At 44.1% G+C, this 26,505-nt stretch overlaps 1 protein-coding gene across 2 annotated transcripts in view; it reads right to left on the bottom strand.

The window, feature by feature from the left end:
- SPAG16 (sperm associated antigen 16) overlaps positions 1–26,505 on the bottom strand; it is a 1,378,074-nt gene that overhangs the window by 1,181,685 nt on the left and 169,884 nt on the right. For both annotated transcript variants that reach the window (XM_077272256.1, XM_077272257.1), the window contains exon 9: positions 18,458–18,600. In XM_077272256.1, coding sequence (XP_077128371.1) covers positions 18,458–18,600 — 143 coding nt within the window. The remainder of the gene's footprint in view (positions 1–18,457; positions 18,601–26,505) is intronic.

Here is a 26,505-nt window from a genome sequence, read left to right as displayed (position 1 = left end):
CCACCCCAAGTTCCTGTTTGGCTCACCTTGTGATCTGATTGAGCTCCCAGCGTTAATCTTCTTCCCACCTGCTGTTTGTCCTCAAGATCCTATTGCTGCTCCATGTACTGACCTCTGGCTATATCCTATGTTACCTGCTTATCCTCCCAACTATACTGCTGCACCGTGTACCGACCTCTGGCTATATCCTGACTATGTTACCTGCTTATCCTCCCAACTATACAGCTGCACCGTGTACCGACCTCTGGCTATATCCTGACTACTTTACCTGCTTATCCTCCCAACTATACAGCTGCACCGTGTACCGACCTCTGGCTATATCCTGACTACGTTACCTGCTTATCCTCCCAACTATACTGCAGCACCGTGTACCGACCTCTGGCTATATCCTGACTATGTTACCTGCTTATCCTCCCAACTATACAGCTGCACCGTGTACCGACCTCTGGCTACATCCTGACTATGTTACCTGCTTATCCTCCCAACTATACTGCTGCTCCGTGTACCGACCTCTGGCTATATCCTGACTACATTACCAGCTTATCCTCCCAACTATACTGCTGCACTGTGTACCGACCTCTGGCTATATCCTGACTACTTTACCTGCTTATCCTCCCAACTATACAGCTGCACCGTGTACCGACCTCTGGCTATATCCTGACTACGTTACCTGCTTATCCTCCCAACTATACTGCAGCACCGTGTACCGACCTCTGGCTATATCCTGACTATGTTACCTGCTTATCCTCCCAACTATACAGCTGCACCGTGTACCGACCTCTGGCTACATCCTGACTATGTTACCTGCTTATCCTCCCAACTATACTGCTGCTCCGTGTACCGACCTCTGGCTATATCCTGACTACGTTACCAGCTTATCCTCCCAACTATACTGCTGCACTGTGTACCGACCTCTGGCTATATCCTGACTACGTTACCTGCTTATCCTCCCAACTATACTGCAGCACCATGTACCGACCTCTGGCTATATCCTGACTACGTTACCTGCTTATCCTCCCAACTATACTGCTGCACCGTGTACCGACCTCTGGCTATATCCTGACTACGTTACCTGCTTATCCTCCCAACTATACTGCTGCACCGTGTACCGAACTCTGGCTATATTCTGACTACGTTACCTGCTTATCCTCCCAACTATACTGCTGCACCGTGTACGGACCTCTGGCTATATCCTGACTACGTTACCTGCTTATCCTCCCAACTATACTGCTGCACCGTGTACCGACCTCTGGCTATATCCTGACTACGTTACTTGCTTATCCTCCCAACTATACTACTGCACCGTGTACCAACCTCGGCTATATCCTGACTACGTTACCTGCTTATCTTTCCAACTATACTGCTGCACCGTGTACCGACCTCTGGCTATATCCTGACTACGTTACCTGCTTATCCTCCCAACTATACTACTGCACCGTGTACCGACCTCTGGCTATATCCTGACTACGTTACCTGCTTATCTTTCCAAATATACTGCTGCACCGTGTACCAACGTCTGGCTATATCCTGATTACGATTCCTGCTTATTCTCAAGATCCTACTGCTGCTCAGTGTACCGACCTCTGGCTATTTCTTGGATATGTTACCTGCTTAATCATTCCAATTACACTGCTGCTCCATGAACTGACCTCTGGCTATATCCTGACTACGTTACCTGCTTATCCAACTACACGGCTGCTCTGTGTAGCGACCTCTGGCTATATCCTGATGACACTACCTGCCGGTGCTGCCCCTAGTACCCCAGCTCAGGTCAGTTTATAGCAAGGTGATTAATTTACCGCTGTTTTTCACACCTGTCAGCTTTTTTAAGTACAAACTATATTATTTTTCTAGTCATTTTAACAAAGTATTACATTTAAAATTAGTGCTGTAGTATTACAGTACATGCCATTAAAATGGTCACTAGATGTGTATCAATGAGCAGCATTTAGCGAGAACGCTGTATGTAATAAAAGTGCTGAAATATTAATGAACCTTACAGCTTTCCTTTCAGCAACTTATTAAAAAAAGAGAGAAATCAGTTTGCATCAACACTTTATTGAAATTTAGTTGGTAATCACATCATTAAAATTATTGCTGTGTGTTTTCTTTTTGAAACTTCAGCCCTATGCATTAAAGTCTTATAACTCTGCACAATGCAAAACCGTCAGCTGGAGATATGAGAACTTACTCAGATGACAGAAGGCAATGATGCATGGTGGATTTGGTTTTCCTTAAAGAAACAAAATTACATATTGATTATCCTAAAAAGATTACAATCTATTCATAACCATTACTGAAACATAATAAGCTTTGGCCCTAGATTCACAAAACCAGTCGATAATTGGGTAATTAATCGTATAGCAATATTTAACAGCCACGTGAGAAGATGCAATTTATGTTTCCATTCTTTTATAATAGATCCCAGAGGAGACGCACGGCAAGAAATATTGATCTATTCGCTGCTTGTCTTGCTTACATTTTTCCTATCTTAGTCGATAATATTTCTATCTTCTAGTCTTCCTGCAACAGCCAAAGCTGGGATCACTGTGGGAAAAGGGTTCCCTTGTGAAAGTCTTGACAATTCCAGGCTTTAGTTTTATTTGTGAGATCATGGGAACGAGCTTGCTACCTGGAAAATTGTATAAATCGAAAAGAATTTGGAATCCGAATTTAGTCAAAATAATAATTTATACAACTCAAAGCATTCCACTCACCTAAACTTCCTTGTGTTTTCTTCCAAGGACATGCTACACACAAGACATAAATGTCTGATAGGTGGGGTTTCATTCCTGGGAGAAGGGGGTCCTCTAAACCTCCAGGTAATGCAGATGTCAGCCACCACATCCTAATGGAGAATGCATTGAGGTCTGCCCTCTTCAGTCAAGTCTATAATTAATCTAATTTAAACAGGAACCTGTCAGCAGAATCATGCTGTCCAAACCACAGTCAGCAGCTAACACAAGATCGGCTGTAACACATTTAACCATTTGTTGAGTTCACTGTATTTACATATAGAGATAACCAGGCATTGGAACAACCACACAACTCCGGACAGTGAGAGCCGTGATACTGGGTGTGCAGTGCAAAAAGGGAGTGAGGGAGACGAGCAGATAACTGCTGTACAGAAATCAATGGGATGGAGAGAGCTTACTGGGATATTAGAAATTAAGGGCACTTTTACACTGCATTCTGGCACCCGTTCGTTGGCCCCGTCGGGGCATACGTCCTACCCCCCCAAAACGTTTGAATGTCCACCTCCAGTAAGCGTACATGCCCGAAGATTATGCACAACAGAGCAGACGTTCGCTCTATCTGCATCATTATAGCCTATGTGCATATGCACGAATCCCGCTTAGTGGGGGTTCAGAAAAAAGCCCAGAAGGGATCAACAAACAGGTGTCAAGTCGCAGTGTGAAAGCACTAACTCCTCTCTTGGAACGTAACTTTTGCTCACAGTTGGCTAGGCTCTATTACACTAATATGAAAGCTCTCATTGAAGGAGAATGACAGCAGATAGACATAATGAAAATGAACAAGTTTGCAATTGACTTGCGTTTATTACGGTATTTAATATAAAAATATCCCTGCATTTAATAGTAAAATCACAAGGATTGTTACATAAACTGAGCTCCAGAATTAAGCCGTCACATTTAGGTGTACTGATGATTCGAAGAACGGTAATTCCGTACCGGGGACGTGGCACTTCAATTTTATGGGTTTATGCAGAACTTTCTTTTTATGCTATGCGCCTTGCTACGCACCTGATGCTTCGTGAACTGACGACGTCATGCTAAGTGACATCCAGCTCCTCAGTGACCAGGGACTTGTGCACATAAAAGACTTTCACGTACAAGCGCTACCCATGATACTGTATGGGGCTGTACACATGTCTGATTTTGTTCTTCAGAAAAAAATCTGTGAAGTCCTCATTTAGATCAAAATGATCAATGGAAGTCTATGGTTCCGTGAAAAAAAATCATCTGAGAGCAGTCCGATTTTCACAAACTGACATAAAGGACAAGGTGGAGAAACTTTTTTTCTTCTCTCAATGTACGAGAAAAACTGATGCCACTCTGACCAAGATCAGATAAGAGTCTGATCAGAATAATCAGTTTGTTTTTCACATATGTGAAGACATCTGTCATGTGAACCTACCCTAATTCTGGGGAGCCACCTATCAATTAGCATAACATCAGAAATCATGCCCCATCGACAGAGCAGGAAGAGGAACAGCTGATCAGTTGACGTTAAGCAGTTGAATAGCTGGCAGGAGCAGCTAATGACCGCACTCTGTTATGGTAAAATGGGGAAAGTACAGTAGGTAGCAACTGCCTGTTATTTTTTTTTTTTTTTTTACTATGGGCCTAAAAACTTAGTCTTGGAATAAAACCTTCAAGGCTTCAAGGACGATGCAGATGAGTCACGCTTCTTACTAAGCGAGACATGAGCTGATGGGTATCCTGTTGCATACCATTTCCTACGATTTAGTAGTTACCAGAAAGCTTTCACATTTAAATAATACAATTAAAGCGAACTTGTCACCAGGTTTAGCTGATCTGAATTATGGCCATCACCTTTGAGGGCTGATATACAGCATTCTAGAATGTACAAAGCAAAGTACTGCAGTGCACAAGCACCAGGAAAGGTCAGGGCACCTGCTCCTGCGCACTGCAGTACTTTGTATACCCTCAACAGGGCAGAGAAGTACTCCTGCGCAAGAGCGCTGTGCCGAGGAGACTTCTGTGGATGACGTAGGGACACGTCATCCATACGAACCAAAAAGGAGAACAGCATCGAAAGAAGATGGGAGGCGATGGACTAACAAGAGCGACACCCCTTGGACCGGACCACCCCCCAGGTGAGTATAATAACAGTTCCTTTTCATATCTTACAGGTCAGACTGGGGGCAGATATACAGCATTATAGAATGCTGTTTATTAGGCCTGAAAGGTAATGGCCATAATTCATATTGGCCAAACCTGACAGGTTCCCTTTAAAACAGGAAAAAATAAATCAAACTGTGGCATCCAGTTATATGTAAATACTCCTACTGACCATATGTACTTACTTTATATAATTATTATTTGTTTCTTTACGTATCACGATCTGACTACTTTTTAACACTCCACGGTTGAAACGTTTTAATGGAGTTTTTTTTACGAGTGCTTTATTAGGGTTTTATTTTTTCAACACATAACATAGCTCTCTACACTTCTGAGTGTATCAGTGTTGTGACCGGTGTCAGAAATAAAGAGACGACGAGGAAGATGACACGCCCGGCCACTATGTGCATACCGTGGTCACACACACGTCAGCAGTATTCAGGCAGAGCTCAATTTGAGAAGTGCACACTGTCAATCATAAGTAGTCACAGGGCCCAATATGCAAATGAGCAGACATAACAATGCAGGCATAACGATGCACCAAACTCTTGGCCAAGCCAAGAATTCACTGAAGCCTCCTTATTCGCATATGAATTAAAAGTAGGTAATGTTCTCAGGCACTGTACCAGTAACAGGTACAGTGCAAGTATGGTTGTTATAGGGGGTCAAGGCGTCTTCCATACTGTGTATAGCCCATTTAAAATGCATTTTGGGGTGTGACAGACTCCCTTTAATACAGCTGTAGTGCGGAAAATTGTTTGAATCACCCTCGTATATATAAAAGAGACTAAAAAAAGTCCCAAGACTAACAAAAACTCTGGTGCTCATCCAGGGCCTCTGTACTCCAGTATTAAAACAGCTGACACTCGTGGACACCAGGGCAAACCGAATCACTGATTTCTGACGGCTTCATAGCAAATGTGTTAAAATGAACTGAATTAAGGATGGCTTGCAACATGATCTTAACGCTGTGATTCTTGACTGTTTATAAGTATCTGAGAACAGGCTGTAATCTCTCCTATTACATTTCTAAGCAAAACCAGCTAGGAAGAAAAACGGTGAATCACCATAATGAACCTATTAACACATTCCAGAACCATTAATTATTGATTTATTTGTAATTATCCCTCAGAATGGCCTTGTTCATTACTTCTCCTGAGTATATACGCAGGTTTCTTCAGTCAGAAAATAATTTGTAAGTCTTTATATTACTGGTGGATTATTCCAAATGTAATCAATTTCATTCTAACGCTCATTCATCTTTCTGTAAGGAGAAGGCTATGCTTTGTGGATTTATTCTGTCTGACATACAAGGTACCATTGGGTGGAACAAGCAAACAAGCCACACAAGGCCCTTTAAAGGAAGCTTAAAAAAAAAAAAAGTATAACAAAAATTAGTTTGGCATTTGCTTTTAGCTAGATTTCTAGGCTAGTCACAAGACTATTGAAGGGTTATTTCCATCTTCAAAGATGGATGATGTCGGAAAATGCAACAACAAACGCATGTAATAAACTGCTTCTTACAAATTCCACCCATCGCTGACATATTAACACTATTGCTTTCTGTTGTTATCCGATTGATGAAGATGTGAGTAACCCTTTAACCTCCATAGTGCAAAGGTTACCCAACAGGGTCAGATAATATCTACTTCTTATGATGGCAGAGGTGAGATTGATGCAATGAAACACTGGATTATCCAAATCAATGTGCATTTTACCACATGACTTACAGAAACTGGACTGGACCAACAGACTAGAAGAGAAATCCAGCTCCGGAAGTAAAATAAAAAATTATTTAATTAAAAATTTTAAAAAACAAAAAAGGAAAAATGGCTGCTGGACATGAGCCCGGTAATTACTGGAGGAGAAATGCCGTAAGTAACAGAACGCGTTTCGAACACGTGTGGTGTTCTTAGTCCGCGTTCAGTTACTTACGGCATTTCTCCTCCGGTAATCACTGGGCTTATGTCCAGCAGCCGTTTTTCCTTTTTTTGTTTTTTAAAATTTTGAATTAAATAATTTTTTATTTTACTTCCGGAGCTGGATTTCTCTTCTTTCCTGTTATGGCTTTCAGCGTGTAGCAAAGACGCTTGTCCGAGCTCGGATCTCTTTCAAGGACTATGAAAGCATCAAAAGGGTGAGCTGAATTTTCCTTTTTTCTCACACAGGACCAACAGACTACCAAAAAGTTCAATGTGCAAGCACATGGGAAAAGAAATTACCCACAGAACTTGAGGTTATGCTGGAAGGAACATTTCTCTTATTTCTGAATATTAGAGGACATATACTTTGACATAATAAGTTAACTTAATTTGCTCATAAGAAAACAAGAGTAATATTGTCATATCCCCACCAGAACCTGCGCCGGTGACCTCTGCTTCTGTCGCCAGGCGCTGCCATATTCAATCTCTGGGCAGCGCTGGTGAAAGAGGAAATATAAGATCAATAAATATCTGAGCCCCAAAATGAACTGGCTGAATATATAAAGGGAATACCATATTTAATGATAAAACATAAAATTGTATTGAATAAATGACTAAGAACAGTACCCAATAAAAATGGACACCTCAATATGAAGGGGCACAGAACAAAAGTCACATATAGCCCAGAGTAAGAGTGTTCATGGTAATATAATAAAGGTAATCAGATATCTCAGTCATTTGATAATCTTGATAGACAGGCATTAAAGTCAAAGAGTTCAGCTTATGTTGTAAATATAATCATCTGGGTAAACATAGACAGGAAATGCTTGTGAAGGAAAGTGTATTGCCGACATCTACCACTGTGAATGTCACAGCTGTAATCAAACTTCTACCTGTATTGCTGGACAAAGGACAACTGCAGGAATACGGGTGCACACCAAAAGGAATATTCAAATAATGCCCAAAAAAAAGAAGAAAAAAGTTGACACTCATTTTTTTTCTTCTTTTTTTGGACATTATTTAAACACTAGATAGTGGCCCGATTCTAACGCATCGGGTATTCTAGAATATGCATGTCCACGTAGTATATTGCACAGTCCACGTAGTATATTGCCCAGCCACGTAGTATATTGTCCAGACACGTAGTATATTGCCCAGTGACGTAGTATATTGCCCAGCTACGTAGTATATTGCACAGCTCACGTAGTATATTGGCCAGCCACGCAGTATATTGCACAGTCCACGTAGTATATTGCCCAGCCACGTAGTATATTGCCCAGTGACATAGTATATTGCCCAGCTACATAGTATATTGCCCAGTTACGTAGTATATTGCACAGCCCACGTTGTATATTGCCCAGCCACGCAGTATATTGCACAGCCCACGTATTATATTGCCCAGACACGTAGTATATTGCACAGCCCACGTAGTATATTGCCCAGCCACGTAGTATATTGCCCAGTGACGTAGTATATTGCCCAGCTACGTAGTATATTGCACAGACCACGTTGTATATTGCCCAGCCACGCAGTATATTGCACAGCCCACGTATTATATTGCCCAGTCACGTAGTATATTGCACAGCCCACGTAGTATATTGCCCAGTCACGTAGTATATTGCCCAGCCACATAGTATATTGCCCAGTCACGTAGTATATTGCCCAGCCACGTAGTATATTGCCCAGCCACGTAGAATATTGCCCAGCCACGTAGTATATTGCCCAGCCACGTACATAGTATATTGCCCAGCCACGTAGTATATTGCACAGCGACGGAGTATACAGCACAGAGCCACGTAGTATACAGAGTTAAAATAAAAAATAAACATATACTCACCCTCCGAAGGCCCGCTGAAGTCCTGGTCCTGTGCGCGGTGCAGGAGTCAGCTTCCGGTCCCAGGGTGTGATGACATCGCGGTCACATGACCGTGACATCATGGCAGGTCCTTCTCGCGCAGGCGCGCAGGACCTGTGATGACGTCGCGGTCACATGACCGTGACGACCGCAGGTGGCAGCTTCCGGTCCCAAGGTGTGATGACGTCGCGGTCACATGACCGTGACATCATGGAAGGTTCTTCTCGCAGGGCCTGTGATCACGTCGCGGTCACATGACCGTGACGTCATGGAAGGTCCTTCTGGCATACCATCATTGGGACCGGAACCTTCCGCTTGCATGGAGCGGTCACCGTAGCGTCGTGAGGAGCGCGAAAGGCGGCGGATGGTGAGTATAGCAGGTTTTTTTATGAATATTATTTTTAACATGACATATTTTTACTATTGATTCTGCATAGGCAGCGTCAATAGTAAATAGTTGGGGACACACAGGGTTAATAGCAGCGGTAATGGAGTGCGTTACACCGCGGCCCGTTACTGCTGCCATTAACTCTGTGTGTAGAAAAGCCGCGGAGACACCATCACGTGTTTCTCAACGCAAGCAATGAATAGCCAGGTCTTTCACCGGGAAGGAACAACCATGGGAAGGGCAGCATCCAATAAAGGAAAACCACCTATGCCAAAACATGGTATCCATCCACAGACAGCTGTTTCGGGGTATTTGCCCCTCATCAGTGTGGAGTAGGAAACTGGCTATTAGGAGCAGTACCTGGTGAAAAGACTATAAACAAAAGGATGATGACCTCAGGGAGATCAAAACATCCAACACCGCGAAGACACCATTACGTGTTTCTCAACGCAGTGATCCAGGACACTGCCCCCATCCCTTATGGGAAATATGCAAATGCATGTAGAAAACCTGCGGAGACACCATCACGTGTTTCTCAACGCAAGCAATGAATAGCCAGGTCTTTCACCGGGAAGGAACAACCACGGGAAGGGCAGCATCCAATAAATGAAAACCACCTATGCCAAAACATGGTATGCATCCACAGACAGCTGTTTCGGGGTATTTGCCCCTCATCAGTGTGGAGTAGGAAACTGGCTATTAGGAGCAGTGCCTGGTGAAAAGACTATAAACAAAAGGATGATGACCTCGGGGAGGTCAAAACATCCAACACAGCGGAGACACCATCACGTGTTTCTCAACGCAGTGATCCAGAACACTGCCCCCATCTCTTATGGGAAATATACAAATGCATGTAGAAAAGCAGCGGAAACACCATCACGTGTTTCTCAACGCAAGCAATGAATAGCCAGGTCTTTCACCGGGAAGGAACAACCAAGGGAAGGGCAGCATCCAATAAAGGAAAACCACTTATGCCAAAACATGGTATGCATCCACAGACAGCTGTTTCGGGGTATTTGCCCCTCATCAGTGTGGAGTAGGAAACTGGCTATTAGGAGCAGTGCCTGGTAAAAAGACTATAAACAAAAGGATGATGACCTCGGGGAGATCAAAACATCCAACACCGCGGAGACACCATCACGTGTTTCTCAATGCAGTGATCCAGAACACTGCCCCCACCCATTATGGGAAATATGCAAATGCATGTTTCCTACTCCACACTGATGAGGGGCAAATACCCCGAAACAGCTATCTGTGGATGGATACCATGTTTTGGCATAGGTGGTTTTCCTTTATTGGATGCTGCGCCCTTCCCGTGGTTGTTCCTTCCCGGTGAAAGACCTGGCTATTCATTGCTTGCATTGAGAAACACGTGATGGTGTCTCCACAGCTTTTCTACATGAATTTGCATATTTCCCATAAGGGATGGGGGCAGTGTTCTGGATCACTGCATTGAGAAACACATGATGGTGTCTCCGCGGTGTTGGATGTTTTGATCTCCCCGAGGTCATCATCCTTTTGTTTATAGTCTTTTCACCAGGCACTGCTCCTAATAGCCAGTTTCCTACTCCACACTGATGAGGGGCAAATACCCCGAAACAGCTGTCTGTGGATGGATACCATGTTTTGGCATAGGTGGTTTTCCTTTATTGGATGCTGCCCTTCCTGTGGTTGTTCCTTCCCGGTGAAAGACCTGGCTATTCATTGCTTGCGTTGAGAAACATGTGATGGTGCCTCCGCGGCTTTTCTACATGCATTTGCATATTTCCCTTAAGGGATGGGGGCAGTGTTCTGGATCACTGCGTTGAGAAACACGTGATGGTGTCTCCGCGGTGTTGGATGTTTTGATCTCCCCGAGGTCATCATCCTTTTGTTTATAGTCTTTTCACCAGGCACTGCTCCTATTAGCCAGTTTCCTACTCCACACTGATGAGGGGCAAATACCCCGAAATAGCTGTCTGTGGATGGATACCATGTTTTGGCATAGGTGGTTTTCCTTTATTGGATGCTGCCCTTCCCATGGTTGTTCCTTCCCGGTGAAAGATTTGGCTATTCATTGCTTGTGCTGAGAAACACGTGATGGTGTATCCGCAGCTTTTCTACATGCATTTGCATATTTCCCATAAGGGATGGGGGCAGTGTTCTGGATCACTGCGTTGAGAAACACGTGATGGTGTCTCCGTGGTGTTGGATGTTTTGATCTCCCCGAGGTCATCATCCTTTTGTTTATTAACCCTGTGTGAGCGGTGACTGGAGGGGAAGGGGATTATGGAGCAGGCGCCGGGCAGTGACTGCAGGGGAGTAGAGGAGGGACTAATCGGACTGTGCCCGTCGCTGATTGGTCGCGGCAGCCATGTCAGGCAGCTGCCGAGACCAATCAGCGACTTGGGATTCCATGATAGACAGAGGCCGCGACCAATGAATATCCGTGACAGACAGACAGAAAGACAGACAGACAGACAGACAGACGGAAGTGACCCTTAGACAATTATATAGTAGATAGACAGGAAGATCGCAGGGAATGTGTTATGGATTAGGTCTGGTGTCCCTCTACCCCGACTGTGTTTCATTCCACCACTTCAGGGGGAATGAAATGCGCGTCGGGGTAGAGGGACAAAGGACCTAATTCATAACATATTCCCTGCAATCTGTGTGTGCCATCCAACTGAATTTATCAGCTCCCTGCTGTGATTTCTGCTGCTGTTTTGTATTTGTGTGTCCTTGTTTTCACCCCAGCTTGTTATTTGATGTTTCTTCTGTTTGATGATTTTGTACCTTTAAAGCCCTCTTGGTTTTGAACAGGCCACCTGACTTTCCTTCCCTTCTTGCCAGCTTGTGCCACCAAACAGTAGCTGACTGTGCTCTTGCCCAGGGGCCCCTGTGTAAGTTCAGATCCCATTATAGGGGTCAAAGGGTGAAAGCAGCCCCAGTAATCTGTGAAACTGAGACGCTTGGGTTTTCATTGGCTGTAAGCCATAATCATCAACATAAACAGAAACAAACACTTGAAATAGATCACTCTGTTTGTAATCACTCTATATTATACATGAGTTTCACTTTTTGTATTGTATAACTGAAATAAATTAAATTTTTGATGATATTCTAATTTTGTGAGAAGCACCGGCATCTACAAATACCAACTGGTAAACTACATGGCTTTTTCTACACATTCATAATCAATCAAATAGTGTGCGGCTGAATTACCAAATACCATTTTGGGGATTATGTAAACTTAGAGTATTTGCTTGCAGAAATTTCTGCAAGATTTCTGTAACTCTTGGCAGCAAAAACGATCGTTTTGCTGCGGTTTTGTATGTGTTTTTTTGCATGCGTTTTTTGCATAGCAATGACGGCTTTTTTGAGCTAAAGATATTAAAAAATATACTGTAGACAAACAAGACAGCAATTTCAGCACGCTGTTATATACAAAAGAAAGCAAATTAATGTAATGAATAGTGATGCGCGGATATATTCGTTGCTAGGGTTTTCCCGAGCACGCTCGGGTGGTCTCCGAATATTTGTTCGTGTTCGGAGACTTTGTTTTCCTTGCCGCAGCTAGATGATTTGCGACTACTAGACAGCTTGATTACATGTGGGGATTCCCTAGCAACCAGGAAACCCCCACATGTTAGGCTGGCTAATAGCTGTAAATCAAGCAGCTGAAAACAAAAACTAAGTCTCCGAACACTAACAAATACTCGGAGATTACCTGACCGTGCTCAGGAAAACCCGAGCAACGAGTATACTCGCTCATCACTAGTAATGAAGTATATTACAAAGATTCATACCTTTACAAATGCAAATTAATAAAATAAAAAAGGCTGGTTACTCTTTAAAACCACCACTGCAGTGGGTTTTTTTTTTATTTCAAAGCTTGAGTGGTGCCACTAACATAAGGTCCTTGACCCTAGTATTATACACACAAGCCGCAGTCTTCAGGTTTTCCCGGCCCCGCTTCGGTCCCAATCTGCCATATTGTGAATTCAACTTCTGACTGACAGTAAGTCAGAGGTAACAGACACAAGCTCTTAATGAAAGGCCTCTTTCACCCGTCAGTGTCTCCGGTACGTGTACTGACAGTTTTCTCACGTACCGGATACACTGACACACGTAGACCCATTCAAATGAATGGGTCTATGCACATGTCTCCGTGTTTTAACGGACCGTGTGTGCATGTTGAAAACACGGAGACATGTCCGCTTATCTCCGGCAGCACGTACAGCAATACGTCCGGCACACGTGCACACGGAGAACAGTGTGCACTCTCCTCCGTATGCACGTACCGCCCGCAGGAGAGACAACGCTACAGTAAGCGCTGTCCCCCCTCCGTGTGGACCGCTCATTACAGTGATGAATATGCACATATTCATCACTGTAATGAGCGGTCCCACGCGACCGCTCACACAGGACAGGCTGCCAGCACTGAGAGGAGACATCGCAGGAGCTGGGTGAGTATTTATCTGCAAGAGGCCGGGCGGCGCACTGGGGATGGGAGGCAGGAGGTCACCAGCAAACTTTATTTTTAACAAAAAAGAACAAAAACTTGATCTTTCATCTCTTCCCTCCTGCAGGGGAGAAGAGATGAATGCCGCCTTCAGCACCACACGGAGGGGGGACAGCGCTTAGTGTAGCGCTGTCTCTCCTGCACGGTCCGTGTGGTCCTCAGGCGGCACACGGGCGGCACACGGCTGCCGCACGTGTGCCACACTGATGTGCCACGTGAGCACACGGACACACGGACACGGATAACTCCGGTACCGATTTCTCCGGTACCGGAATTATCTGGACGTGTGAAACCAGCCTAAGTCTTTGAGACCCTCGTTTTGGCTCTCATAGACTTACATTGAGTTGTGACTTCCAGATCGCCGAACAATCACTGGAGAGATCCAGTAGGTCACAAACTGCTGGAGACCAATTGGTGCGGTGACAATAACAAAAGAAGATGACATCTCGCAAGTACGTACGAGACTAAATGGAGAGAACTTAGATTAGTTGCACCAATTTAGCAGTAAAAAAACCCCCAAAAAACAGCTGGAGTGGTGCTTTAAGCAAGTTGCATAGAAAGCATTTTATTGAGTTACTTTAATAGTGTTGTTTGCAATAGAAAAAAAATATAAAAAGGTACTTGGCACTCTAATGGAAGTATAATTGTTTAAATTATATTTTGAGGCAATCCACAGGGCAAAATTGTAACATTCTGGATCCAGAACATGGAGGATCTTCGTCAGATGTGAATTGCTGAGGAATATAAAGTAACAATGCTAAGATTAGCACTGGACAAAAACGGCTGTAGTCGCACCTCATACACAGTGACTAGAGCCAGTGCATCTGTTATGCACATGCCCCAGTCTGTTTAATTTTCTTGTGCTCCACGTCAGGTTTTGCAAGTAGAACAGCATGCTCCCATGTAATGAATGTCCTAGGCCTATGTAAGGCTCCCCAGACTCACAAAATTGTATCGCTATTGCACTAAGCCTTGCTAGTAACTCTTTTAGTTTTCTGGGCACAGTTGCAGTTTACAATCATCAGTACTTCACCTGTTTGTCTGCGGTTTCCAGTATCACTAGCTACTAGCCTGAAGTTTCCAGTATTGCACGAAAAAAGCTGTCTGTGGCTTCCAAGGTTCAGACAGGGTCGGCGTCAGCACCCGGCGTACCTGGGCAAGTGCCGGGGCCCTGGCGAGACGGGGGGGGGGCCCATTTATGGTAGTAACGGTTGGTGCACTCACACACTCCACACCGGGACCGTCACCATGGATACGCTCGCAGAGTCACTTCCGGGCCGTCTGTCCTGTCACTTCCGGTCGGGTGAGAGCTCAGAGAAGAGATCTGTCATCCACCGTCCAGGTGTCCAGCGGCAGCGCCAAGCAGAAAGACAAGCAGGAGCAGCACTGCAGTCAGGTGCACGGACGGTGCGACCCGGTCCCTGTCTGTCCCTGTGTCCACAACGGAAGCAAGTAACGGCGAAGTGTGAGTCTTCCCAAGTTCCTGGTGGTCCCAACGCATTGCGGGGGCGATGCAGACTGCTGTGAGCCTGGGAGTCACAGTGGATCATCATGCCAGCTCTCTGCTCTGTGCAACTTTTCTCTGTCTGGGACTTGTGCAGTGTGCAACAATATGGTATGTTAGCGATGGTGGAACTTGTAGTCCTAGACTGTCTGTATATACAAAATGGCTGGCTGAGTTATATACTACGTACGTGGGCTGTGTTATAAACTATGTCATGGCCCGGGCCTGTGCTATATACTACGTGGGTGGCTGTGCTATATACTGCGTGGGTGGCTGTGCTATATACTGCGTGGGATGTGATATACACTGCGTGCCGGGCTGTGTTATACGCTGCATGCCGGGCTGTGTTATACGCTGCGTGCCGCGCTGTGTTATACGCTGCGTGCCGGGCTGTGTTATACGCTGCGTGGGCTGTGTTATACGCTGCGTGGGTTGTGTTATACGCAGCGTGGGCTGTGTTATACGCTGCGTGGGCTGTGTTATACGCTGCGTGGGCTGTGCTATACGCTGCGTGCCGGGCTGTGTTATATGCTGCGTGCCGGGCCGTGTTATACGCTGCGTGGGCTGTGTTATACGCTGCGTGGGCTGTGTTATACGCAGCGTGGGCTGTGTTATACGCTGCGTGGGCTGTGCTATACGCTGCGTGGGCTGTGTTATATGCTACTTGGCTGTGCTATATTTCTCTGCTGTATCTGCATCATGAATCGTGGTATGTGATAAAGAGGGGGGGCTGTTGTGAATTCCGTTCTTGGGCTCCATCCTGTGGTTGCGAATGGTATTTTTGGGAGTTCTGCTCTTGGGCTCCCTCTGGTGGTTTCAAGTGGAACTTAGCAGCTGCGTTCACTAATCGGTTTCCTGGCCTTGTTATTTAACTGGGCTTTTGGCTTTAGTGGATGCCAGCTGTCAATGTATTTCCTGTGGATTCAGTCCTTTCCTGGAAGTTCTCTGTTGGCCAGTCCATTTTCAGCTTAAGATAAGTCTGCTACTTTTTGGGTGTTTCCCTGCTTATGACCTTCTGTTCAGTTCAATTTATGTCTCTTTTGTCCAGCTTGTCATTATGAAATATTCCGGCTAGTTGGAAGCTTTGGGGTCGCAGATTTGCCCCTCCACACCGTGAGTCGGTGTGGTGGTTATTTTTGTAAACTCTGCGTGGACTTTTAGTTTTTATACTGACCGCTCAGTAACCTTTTCTATCTCTGTCTATTTAGATAGTATTGGCCTCCTTTGCTAAAAAATCTACTTTCATTTCTGAGTTTGTCATTTCCCTCTCCACTCACCGTCAATATTTGTGGGGGGCTATCTTCCTTTGGGGGTTTCTCTGAGGCGAGATAGCTTTCCGTTTCCATCTTCAGGGGTAGATAGTTCTTAGGCTGTGCAGAGGCGTCTAGGCAGAGTTAGGTACGCTCCACGGCTATTTCTAGTGTTGGTGTTAGGAGTAGGGATTGCGGTCAGTAAAGTTACCTGTTGTGAACTCTATTTTTGGGCTCCCTCTAGTGGTCACAAGCGGTACTGTGTAGTGTTGTCTTTCTGCAGGTTGGCTTCATCACCTGGTTCATTATCCTTGGTTGGTTTCCTATTTAGCTCACCTGGATACTCAGTTCCTTGCCTGCTATCAATGTATTCAGTGCTCTTCAGATTCCTGGTGACTACCTTGCTCCCAGTCTCTCCAAGACAAGCTAACTTTTTGTTTGTTCAGTTTCTGATTATCAGCGTTCATCATGTTTTTTGTCCAGCTTGTTAAAATGTGATTTCTTACTTGCTGGTTGCTCTAGGGGACTGAGTTTCTCCCCTCACACCGTTAGTTGGTGTGGGGGTTCTTGAAATCTCAGTGTGGATATTTTGTAAGGGTTTTTTACTGACCGCATAGACCCCTTTTCTATTTTCTGCTATCTAGAATTAGTGGGCCTCTTTTGCTGAATCTGCTTTCACCCCTGTGTATGTGCCTTCCTCTTACCTCACCGTTATTATCTGTTGGGGGCTTCTATATCTTTTGAGGATTATTTCTCTGGAGGCAAGAGAGGTTTTTCTTTCTCTCTAGGGGTAGTTAGTTCCTCAGGCTGGCTCGAGACGTCTAGGATTTTAGACACGTTCACCGGCTGCCTCTAGTGTGGTTGGATAGGTTCAGTTTTGCGGTCAGTCCAGTTTTCCACCTCCCTAGAGCTTGTCCTATGTTTAGTCACCTTGCTGGAGTAATTTGTGATCCTCAACCACTAAGGATCATAACAGTTACCACCTCCTCAGAGCTAGTCCTATTTTTGTTTTACCCACCAGGTCATTTCAGTGCTGCTCCGTAGCGAGTCCATGATTGGTTTTGCCCACCAGGTCATCTCAGTACCGCTCCGTACCCACCAGGTCATAACAGGGGGCCCACTGAGACTCTTTCGCCCGGGGCCCTCAAAAACCTGGAGCCGGCCCTGGGTTCAGACTTTCTGATTTCTCTGGAGGCCTGTCTTCTACTTGTAGCCGGTCTTCTGGACTTCTTCTACTTCTTGGCTTATGGTTTTTAGGACATGTTTATGGTTGTGTGTGGCTTCCATGGTATAAGACTTTCTTGTTACTCTGAAGTTTTGTCTGCGTATCTATAACGCCTCCTGTTTGCCAACATTTTTGAATAACTCTGGTAGCTGCCCGAGGTCTTCAGTGGTTCCAGGACTCTATGTATCCATGTTCAGCATGCTCCATCTGGCTGGTGCAACGACACCTATAGACCGTGTTCCCACCCAGACCTTGGGCCTAGAAGATCCCTTTCATCGTGTGAGCACGCTGAGTTTGACAGCATCATATGCATGGACTACAGCCAGCACCTCATGCACAGCGAATACAGCCAGCACCTCATACGCAGCGACCACAGCCAGTACCTCATACGCAGTGACCACAGCCAGCGCCTCATAAGCAGTGGCCACAGCCAGCACCTCATTATGCAGCGACTACCGCCAGCGCCTCATACGCAGCGACTACAGCCAGTGCCTCATGCGCCGCAACTAAAGCTGGCACCTCATACACAGCGACTAGAGCTGCTCTTCTCCAGCACTAGTTTCAGCATTGCTACTGTATATTTCTCAGCAATCCATGTTTGTTGAAAGTCCATATTCTGGGACCGAAACAATATCATTATAACCTCTGGATTGCCAGAAAATAAAGTGTGAACATTTTTTATTGTATTGGAGTGCCAAGTACCTTTATATTTCTATTTTAAAAGAGTGGAACCATTCTTGAACACCCTTGTTTTCCAGGAGGGCTGTATACTCATAATATCTGTTTGCAAAGTCCAATAATCTCCACGGGTAGTAGATACATACTCATGTGAGCCAACCACTGCTATGCATTTTGAAGTGCAAGCTATTAAAAAAAACAAAAAACACACAACACATTTTTGACAGATTTTCTGGTCATCCTACCTTAGGATGTGCCTTTCCGATTTGTTTATTTGGGTCTTTCTCTGCATTGTATAAAGCGACCCCTTCCTGCAACAGTTCATTCTCTCGAGCCTCCCGAATTGATTTCTGAGTAGGACCCTCTTCCTTCTTGGGTTTCACATCATCTAGAAAGCAGAATTTAGTTATCATAAATCATCATGACATACACACAAACACACACACACACACACACATATAAATCTCTCTCTCTCTCTCTCTCTCTCTCTCTCTCTCTCTCTATATATATATATATATATACGCAGTACTGACCAAAAGTTTGGACACACCTTCTCATTTAAAGATTTTTCAGCATTTTCATGACTATGAAAATTGTACATTCACACTGAAGGCATCAAAACTATGAATTAACACATGTGGAATCATATACTTAACAAAAAAATGTGAAACAACTGAAAATATGTCTTATATTCTAGGTTCTTCAAAGTAGCCACCTTTTGCTTTGATGACTGCTTTGCACACTCTGGGCATTCTCTTGTTTGAGATATATATATATATATATATATATATATATATATATATATATATATATATATATATATATATATATACATATACATATATATATATATATATATATATATATATATATATATATATATATACATATATACACACACACACACACACATACACATATCTGGGACAGAAAAACAAAAATGAGATCTACAGAATGGGAGGAATAGAACTAAGCAACAGCACGTGTGAAAACAAAACTTCGGAATACTAATAGATCACAGAGTGAATGTGAGTCAACAAAAAGGCAAACACAGTTCTAGGATGTATTAAGAGAAGCATAGAGTCAGCATCGCTGAAGACGGACGGACACCGGGAGGGACACCAGGACTCGGGAGGTACGGGGGGTGGGATCGGACAGCAGGGGGCACAGAGGACAGGATGGAGGGGAGAGGAGGGCAGCGGAGGACAGGATGGAGGGGAGGAAAGACTGACGGCGGCAGATCGCCACCGTCAGTCAGTGGCGGGGGCAGATCGCAGTCTCCAGCCGTGGCCGATGATATTGCAGCATCGGCTATGGCTGGATTGTAATATTTCACCTAGTTTCATTGGTGAAATATTACAAATTGCTCTGATTGGCTGTTTCACTTTCAACAGCCAATTAGAGCGATCGTAGCCACGGGGGGCAAAGCCACCCCCCCCCCCCCCGGGCTGAATTACAACTCCCCTGTTCCTGCGGGTTGGGTGAAATTTGAGTTAACCCTTTCACCCAACCTGCAGGAATGCGATCATCTGTGACGCAGCATATGCGTCACAGGTCGGATTGGCACCGACTTTCATGACGCATATGCTGCGTCACAGGTCGGGAAGGGGTTAATGTTCACTCTCCACCCCATCTTGACTAAAAAAAAAAAACATAAATGTAGAAATTTTTGCAAATTTATTAAAAAAGAAAAACTGAAATATCACATGGTCAAAAGTATTCAGACCCTTTGCTCAGTATTGAGCTGAAGCACCCTTTTGAGCTAGTACAGCTATGAGTCTTCTTGGGAATGGTGCAACAAGTTTTTCACACCTGAATTTGGGGATCTTCTACCATTTTTCCTTGCAGATCCTCTCCGGTTACGTCAGGTTGGATGGTGAACGTTGGTGGACAGCCATTTTCAGGTCTCTCCAGAGATGCTCAATTGGGTTTAGGTCAGAGCTCTGGCTGGGCCAGTCAAGAAAGGTCACAGAGTTGTTCTGAAGCCACTCCTTTGTTATTTTAGCTGTGTGCTTAGGGTCATTGTCTTGTTGGAAGGTGAACCTTCGGCCAAGCCTGAGGTCCAGAGCACTCTGGAAGAGATTTTCATCCAGGATATCTCTGTACTTGGCCGCATTCATGTTCCCTTCAATGACAGCCAGTCGTCCTGTACCTGCAGCTGAAAAACCACCCCATAGCATATTGCTACTAATACCATGTTTCACTGTTGGGACTGTATTTGACAGGTGATGAGCAGTGCCTGGTTTTCTCCACACATACCCTTAGAATTATCACCAAAAAGTTCTATCTTCGTCTCATCAGACCAGAGAATCTTATTTTTCATAGTCTGGGAGTCCTTCATATGTTTTGGAGCAAACTCTATGAGGGCTTTCATATGTCTTGCACTGAGGAGAGGCTTCCATCGGGCAACTCTGCCATAAAGGCTCGACCGGTGGAAGGCTGCAGTGATAGTTGACTTTGTAGAACTTTCTCCCATCTCCCTACTGCAACTCTGGAGCTCAGCCACAGTGATCTTGGGGTTCTTCTTTACCTCTCTCACCAAGGCTCTTCTCCCACGATTGTTTAGTTTGGCTGGACGGCCAGGTCTAGGAAGACTTCTGGTGGTCCCAAACTTCTTCTATTTAAGGATTATGGAGGCCACTGTGCTCTTAGGAACCTTGAGTACTGCAGAAATTCTTTTGTAACCTTGGCCAGATCTGTGCCTTGCCACAATTCTGTCTCTGAGCTCCTTGGCCAGTTTCTTTGACCAAAGGAATGATTCTCATTTGGTCTGACATGCACTGTGGGGTCTTATATAGACAGGTGTGTGCTTTTCCAAATCAAGTCCTATCTGTTTAATTACACACAGCTGAATTCCAATGAAGGAGTGGAACCATCTCAAGGAGGATCACAATGAAATGGACATCATGTGACTTAAATATGAGTGTCTGAGCAAAGGGTTTGAATACTTATGACCATGTGATATTTCAGTTTTTCTTTTTTAATAAATCTGCAAAAATTTCTACATTTCTGTTTTTTTTTTCAGTCAAGATGGGGTGCAGAGTGTACATTAATGAGAAAAAAATGAACTTTTTTTTAATTTACCAAATGGCTGCAATGAAACAAAGAGTGAAAAATGTAAAGGGATCTGAATACTTTCAGTACCCACTGTAGATGCCCAGAAGCGTGATACTACCCGTGTAAGAGGCAGCCTGTGGCTTGCTGCCAAGACCCTGAGAACAGTGCTGTAAGTATGGGCAGGGGTGGAGAGCAGGGCAGAAACTCGCCTGACGCGTCACCAGTAAACTGGCTTCCTCAGCAGCTAACCGCACTACGGCACTATTTTATTTCAGACAATGTGTATGTGAATTCGCAGACACAGTGTCTTCAGCAAAACGGCACTAGATATTGCAGGATGCGCACACATCGACTCCGGTACCATTTTATTGAAGATGAAGAATTGTACTATAACGTCAACATAGCAGTACACACGCGCCGGCCATCGCCATTATGCCTATGGCCAATGCGTGTGCGCAATGTTGATGTCGTAGTACATTACTTCAATAAAATGGCGCTGGACATCGCGGTATGCGCACGACCCCATTTTAAGTAATGTCAGTAAAGTCAGTGTGGCAGCGGGCATGGGCTCGGTATGAGCACACCCTGATTTCGGTGCCATTTTATTAAACTAAAACACCCGACCTAGAAAATACGGGCGTGGTGAAAAAATAAATAAATAAAAAGGGAGGGAAGCAGCCAGGGGAAGAAGACATACATAAGGCTACGTTCACATTTGCGGTCAGCGCCGCAGCGTCGGGCGCCGCAGCGGCGCCGCATGCGTCATGCGCCCCTATATTTAACATGGGGGCGCATGGACATGCGTTGTGCTGCGTTTTGCGCCGCATGGCCGCAAGCGTTGGACGCAAGAAACGCATCAAGTTGCATTTTTTTTGCGTCCAACTTTCGGCCAAAAACGACGCATGCGGCGCAAAACGCAGCGTTTTAGCGTGCGTTTTGCCGCGTTTTTGTTTGCGTTGTGCGCTGCGGCGCCGACGCTGCGGCGCACAACGCAAATGTGAACGTAGCCTAAGACCTCACCCATAAACTGCTACACCAACCACCCAAATGTAAATAAATACCACAGACTTTAATAAAATACATTCTGTTTAAACCACTTTTGTTTTAGACCCTTAACAACAACCGATACGTAATAAAACGGCGGCCGATAAGAGGCTTTATTTACTTATAGCCGTTTTAAAACGGTGATTAGGAATAAGGCTGTAGCGCTCCCCAGAGCCGGAAAATCTCCAAAGGGTCTCGGGTATCGGGGATAGCTGAGATACTGGAGAACATGGGCTGGATTTTTTTTTTTAAGTGTGCCCACTGTTACAATGATTCCTCTCTCTCTTCTGACATTATATACATGTCAGTGAAGAGAGAAATGATGCCCCCGGTGACTCCCTGATACCTACACAGTCCCCAGGCCCTCCTGCTCTGTCACCCAGCCCTTCGCTTCATCTTCTTGAAAAAAAATGACAGGCGCATGAGCAGCTTGCCCGCTGAGATCTGCCAGCCAAAACCCAGCAAAAATAGGGAAATGTTCCTATCTATTCCTTTCGATCAGTGTGATAGACCCCATCACAGTGAGCAAAACAAAAAACAACAAAGTAAATCCCTCTTTGTCACCCACTTTGTTTAAATAAAAATTATATAATAAAACATTTTTTTTTCCATTCTTTGCAGTTAGGGTTAAGGTTGTGTGAAGATTGGGGTTCGGGTTAGACTTGTTTGTTTTTTTCAAACGTAAAAAAACAAAACATAATGACGATATGACGGCTAGTGTTGAGCGCAAGTGTTCACTACTCGAGTTTCCATTGGGTGCTTGGGCATGCACAGAGTATCGCGGATGGCCGAATGTTTTTTTTGGGTGTCTAACAGCCGTAAAATATGCGAGGCAGGGAATCTAGCATGCCACTTAAGCAGCCGCGATATTTGGTGCATACCCGAGCACCCGATGCAAACTTGAGTAGCATTTGCCCTCAACACTAATGAGGACCTATTCAATATGACGATCTAATGTTATTAAATTCTTTGCCGTACCTGTGGGTTCAAAATGCTCACTATACCACTGGTTAAAATCCTTGAGGGGTGTGGTCTCCAAAATTGGGCCACTTGTGGGCGGTTTCCACTGTTTAGGCACATCAGGGGCTCTCAAAACGCAACATGGTGTCCGCTAATTATTCCAGCAAATTTTACATTCAATAAATAAAATGGCGCTCCTTCTCTTCCGAGCCCTGCTGTGTGCCCAAACAATACATTTCCCCCACAAATGGCATATCATCATGCTCATGAGAAATTGCACAACTAATGTTTTGGTCTATTTTTTCCTGTTACCCTTGTGAAAATAAAAAAGTTTGGGTCTAAATAAATTTTTTATGAAAAAATTAAATGTTCATTTTTTCCTTCCACATTGCTTCAGTTCCTATGAAGCACCTGAAGGGTTAATAAACTTCTTGAATGTGGGTTTGAGCACCTTGAAGGATGCAGTTTTTAGAATGGTGTCGCTTTTGGGTATGTTTTGTCATATAGACCCCTCAAAGTCACTTCAAATGTAATGTAGTCCCTAAAAAAATTATTTTGTAAATTTTGTTGGAAAAATTAGAAGTTGCTGGTCAATTTTTTAACTCTTATAACTTCCTAACAATAAAAATCATGTTTCAAATGCTGATGAAAAGTAGAGATGTGGGAAATGTTTTAACTATTTTGTGTGACATGACTCTCTTAATTTTTATGCCCTTAAATCAAAGAAAATTTTTTTCTGACAAATTTATGTTTTTTTACACAAATAAATGCAAGTCATATCGAAGAAATTTTACCCCTATGCTGAAGTACAAAATGTCACAAAAAAAAAACAACCTCAGAATCTGTGGGATGATCCATTGAAGCGTTCCAGAGTTATTGAATCAAAGTCTATGCTATTTATTTAAGTGGAGTTGTTGGTGCGGCAGTTTATGTATGTCTTCCTTCTCTGGCTGCTTTCCTCCCTTATTTTTATCTATTTGCAAAACGCCTGGACTTTCAAGGTTGGGAGTTGTCTATGTATTCCTCTCCTGGCTTTTTTCCTTCTCTTTATCTTTAGTTATATTTTTCTTAATTTATTACTCTGGAAGTGATTTTCTCCCCTTTTCCAGTAGACTTATGGGCGGCATTTGCGTAGTGCTCTGCTCGCGATGTATTACAATTAAAATGGCGTCGGATTGTCGACTTACACAGTGCTATGTTACATTTTTAGTGCAATGCTTCAATAAAATAAATTCTGTGTAAACCTCCCCCCCCCCCCCCAAGTATTGTACTAAAAAATGAACACAGCACTGTGCAAGCCCACAATCCGATGCCATTTTAATTCTAATACACTACGCAAATGCCACCCATAAGGCTTCTGGAAAAAGAGAAGGGGATTATTTCAACAGTAATAAATAAAGAAAAGTATAACAAAGGATAAAGGGAAGGAAAAAAGCCAGGCGAGGAATGCATAGACAACACCTGACATACACTGTGTTACAAATCATTATGCAAATTGTCAAAAAGATTTAATTGTTTTGTTTTTCAAATAAACTCATGGATGGTATTGTGTCTCAGGGCTCAATGGATCACTGAAATCAATCTTAAACGCATGTGATAATTAGTTTTCCAGGTGATTCTAATTAAAGGAAAACTACTTAAAAATGATGTTCCATATGATTAAGCAGGCCACAGGTTTCAAAAATATGGGAAATAAAAAGGATTTCTCTGCTGCTGAAAAGCGTTAAATAGTGCAATGCCTTGGACAAAGTATGAAAACATTAGATATTTCATGAAAACTTAAGAGTGATCATCATACTGTGATGAGATTTGTGACTGAAACAGAGCACAGACAGAGTTCATGCAGATAAAGGCATAAAGAGGAAGGTTTCTGCCAGACAAATTCATTGGATTAAGAGAGCAGCTGCCAAAACACCATTACAAAGCAGCAAACTTTGTAGGCTTGCTGTGGTTCATAAACCTACTATTCAGCCACCCCTAAACAGTGTTCACAAGCAGAAACAGTTGCAGTAGGCCCAGACATACATGAAGACTAATTTTCAAACAGTCTTGTTTACTGATGAGCAACCCTGGATGGTCCAGATGGATGGAGTAGTGGATGGCTGGTGGATGGCCACCATGTCCCAACAAGGCTGCGACGTCAGCAAGGAGGTGGAGGAGTCATGTTTTGGGCCAGAATCATGGGGAAACAGCTAGTAGGGCCCTTTAAGGTTCATGAAGGTGTGAAAATGACCTCTGCAAAGTATATAGAGTTTCTGACTAACAACTTTCTTCCATGGTCTAAAAAGCAGAAACGTGCCTTCAAGAGCAAAATCATCTTCATGCATGACAATGCACCATCTCCTGCTGCAAAGAATACCTCTGAGTCATTGGCTGCAATGGGCATAGAAGGGAATAATTTCATGGTGTGGCCACCATCTTCCCCTGACCTCAACCCTATAGAGAACCTTTGGAGTATCATTAAGCAAAAGATCTATGAGGGTGGGAGGCAGTTCACATCAAAACAGCAGCTCTGGGAGGCTATTCTGACTTCATGCAAAGAAATACAAGCAGAAACTCTCCAAAAACTCACAAGTTCAATGGATGCAAGAATTGTGAAGGTGATACCAAAGAAGGGGTCCTATGTTAACATGTAACTTGGCCTGTTAGGCTAAGTGCACACGTAGCAGAATTGCCGCGGAAATTTCCGCGGCAATTCTGCGCCTCCTGCCGCGGGTATATCGCATGCAGAATTTGCATGCATATACCCGCAGAAAACTAGCGTTTTGCAAGCATAATTAGCATGCAGAATGCTAGCGTTTTCCAAGCGATCTGTAGCATCGCTTGGAAAACTGTTTGACAGGTTGGTCACACTTGTCAAACATAGTGTTTGACAAGTGTGACCAACTTTTTACTATAGATGCAGCCTATGCAGCATCTATAGTAAAAGATAGAATGTTTAAAAATAATAAAAAAAATAAAAAAAAAAGGTTATACTCACCTCAGCGGTTCCGTTCCTAATGCTGTGTGTTCAGGACCTTCCATTGACGTAGCGGTCACGCGACCGCGACGTCATCGCGGTCATGTGACCGCGACGCCATCGCAGGTCCTTCACACACACCACGGAAGCCGCTGAGAAGATCGGGCTGCCAGAAGGTGAGTATATCGCTATTTTTTATTTTAATTCTTTTTTTTTTTACCAAATACATGGTGCCCAGTCCGTGGAGGAGAGTCTCCTCTCCTCCACCCTGGG

Source organism: Ranitomeya variabilis, chromosome 7 (assembly GCF_051348905.1).
Source record: "Ranitomeya variabilis isolate aRanVar5 chromosome 7, aRanVar5.hap1, whole genome shotgun sequence".
In the NCBI taxonomy this organism is placed as follows: domain Eukaryota; kingdom Metazoa; phylum Chordata; class Amphibia; order Anura; family Dendrobatidae; genus Ranitomeya; species Ranitomeya variabilis.
This window is presented reverse-complemented; position numbering and strand designations above follow the sequence as displayed.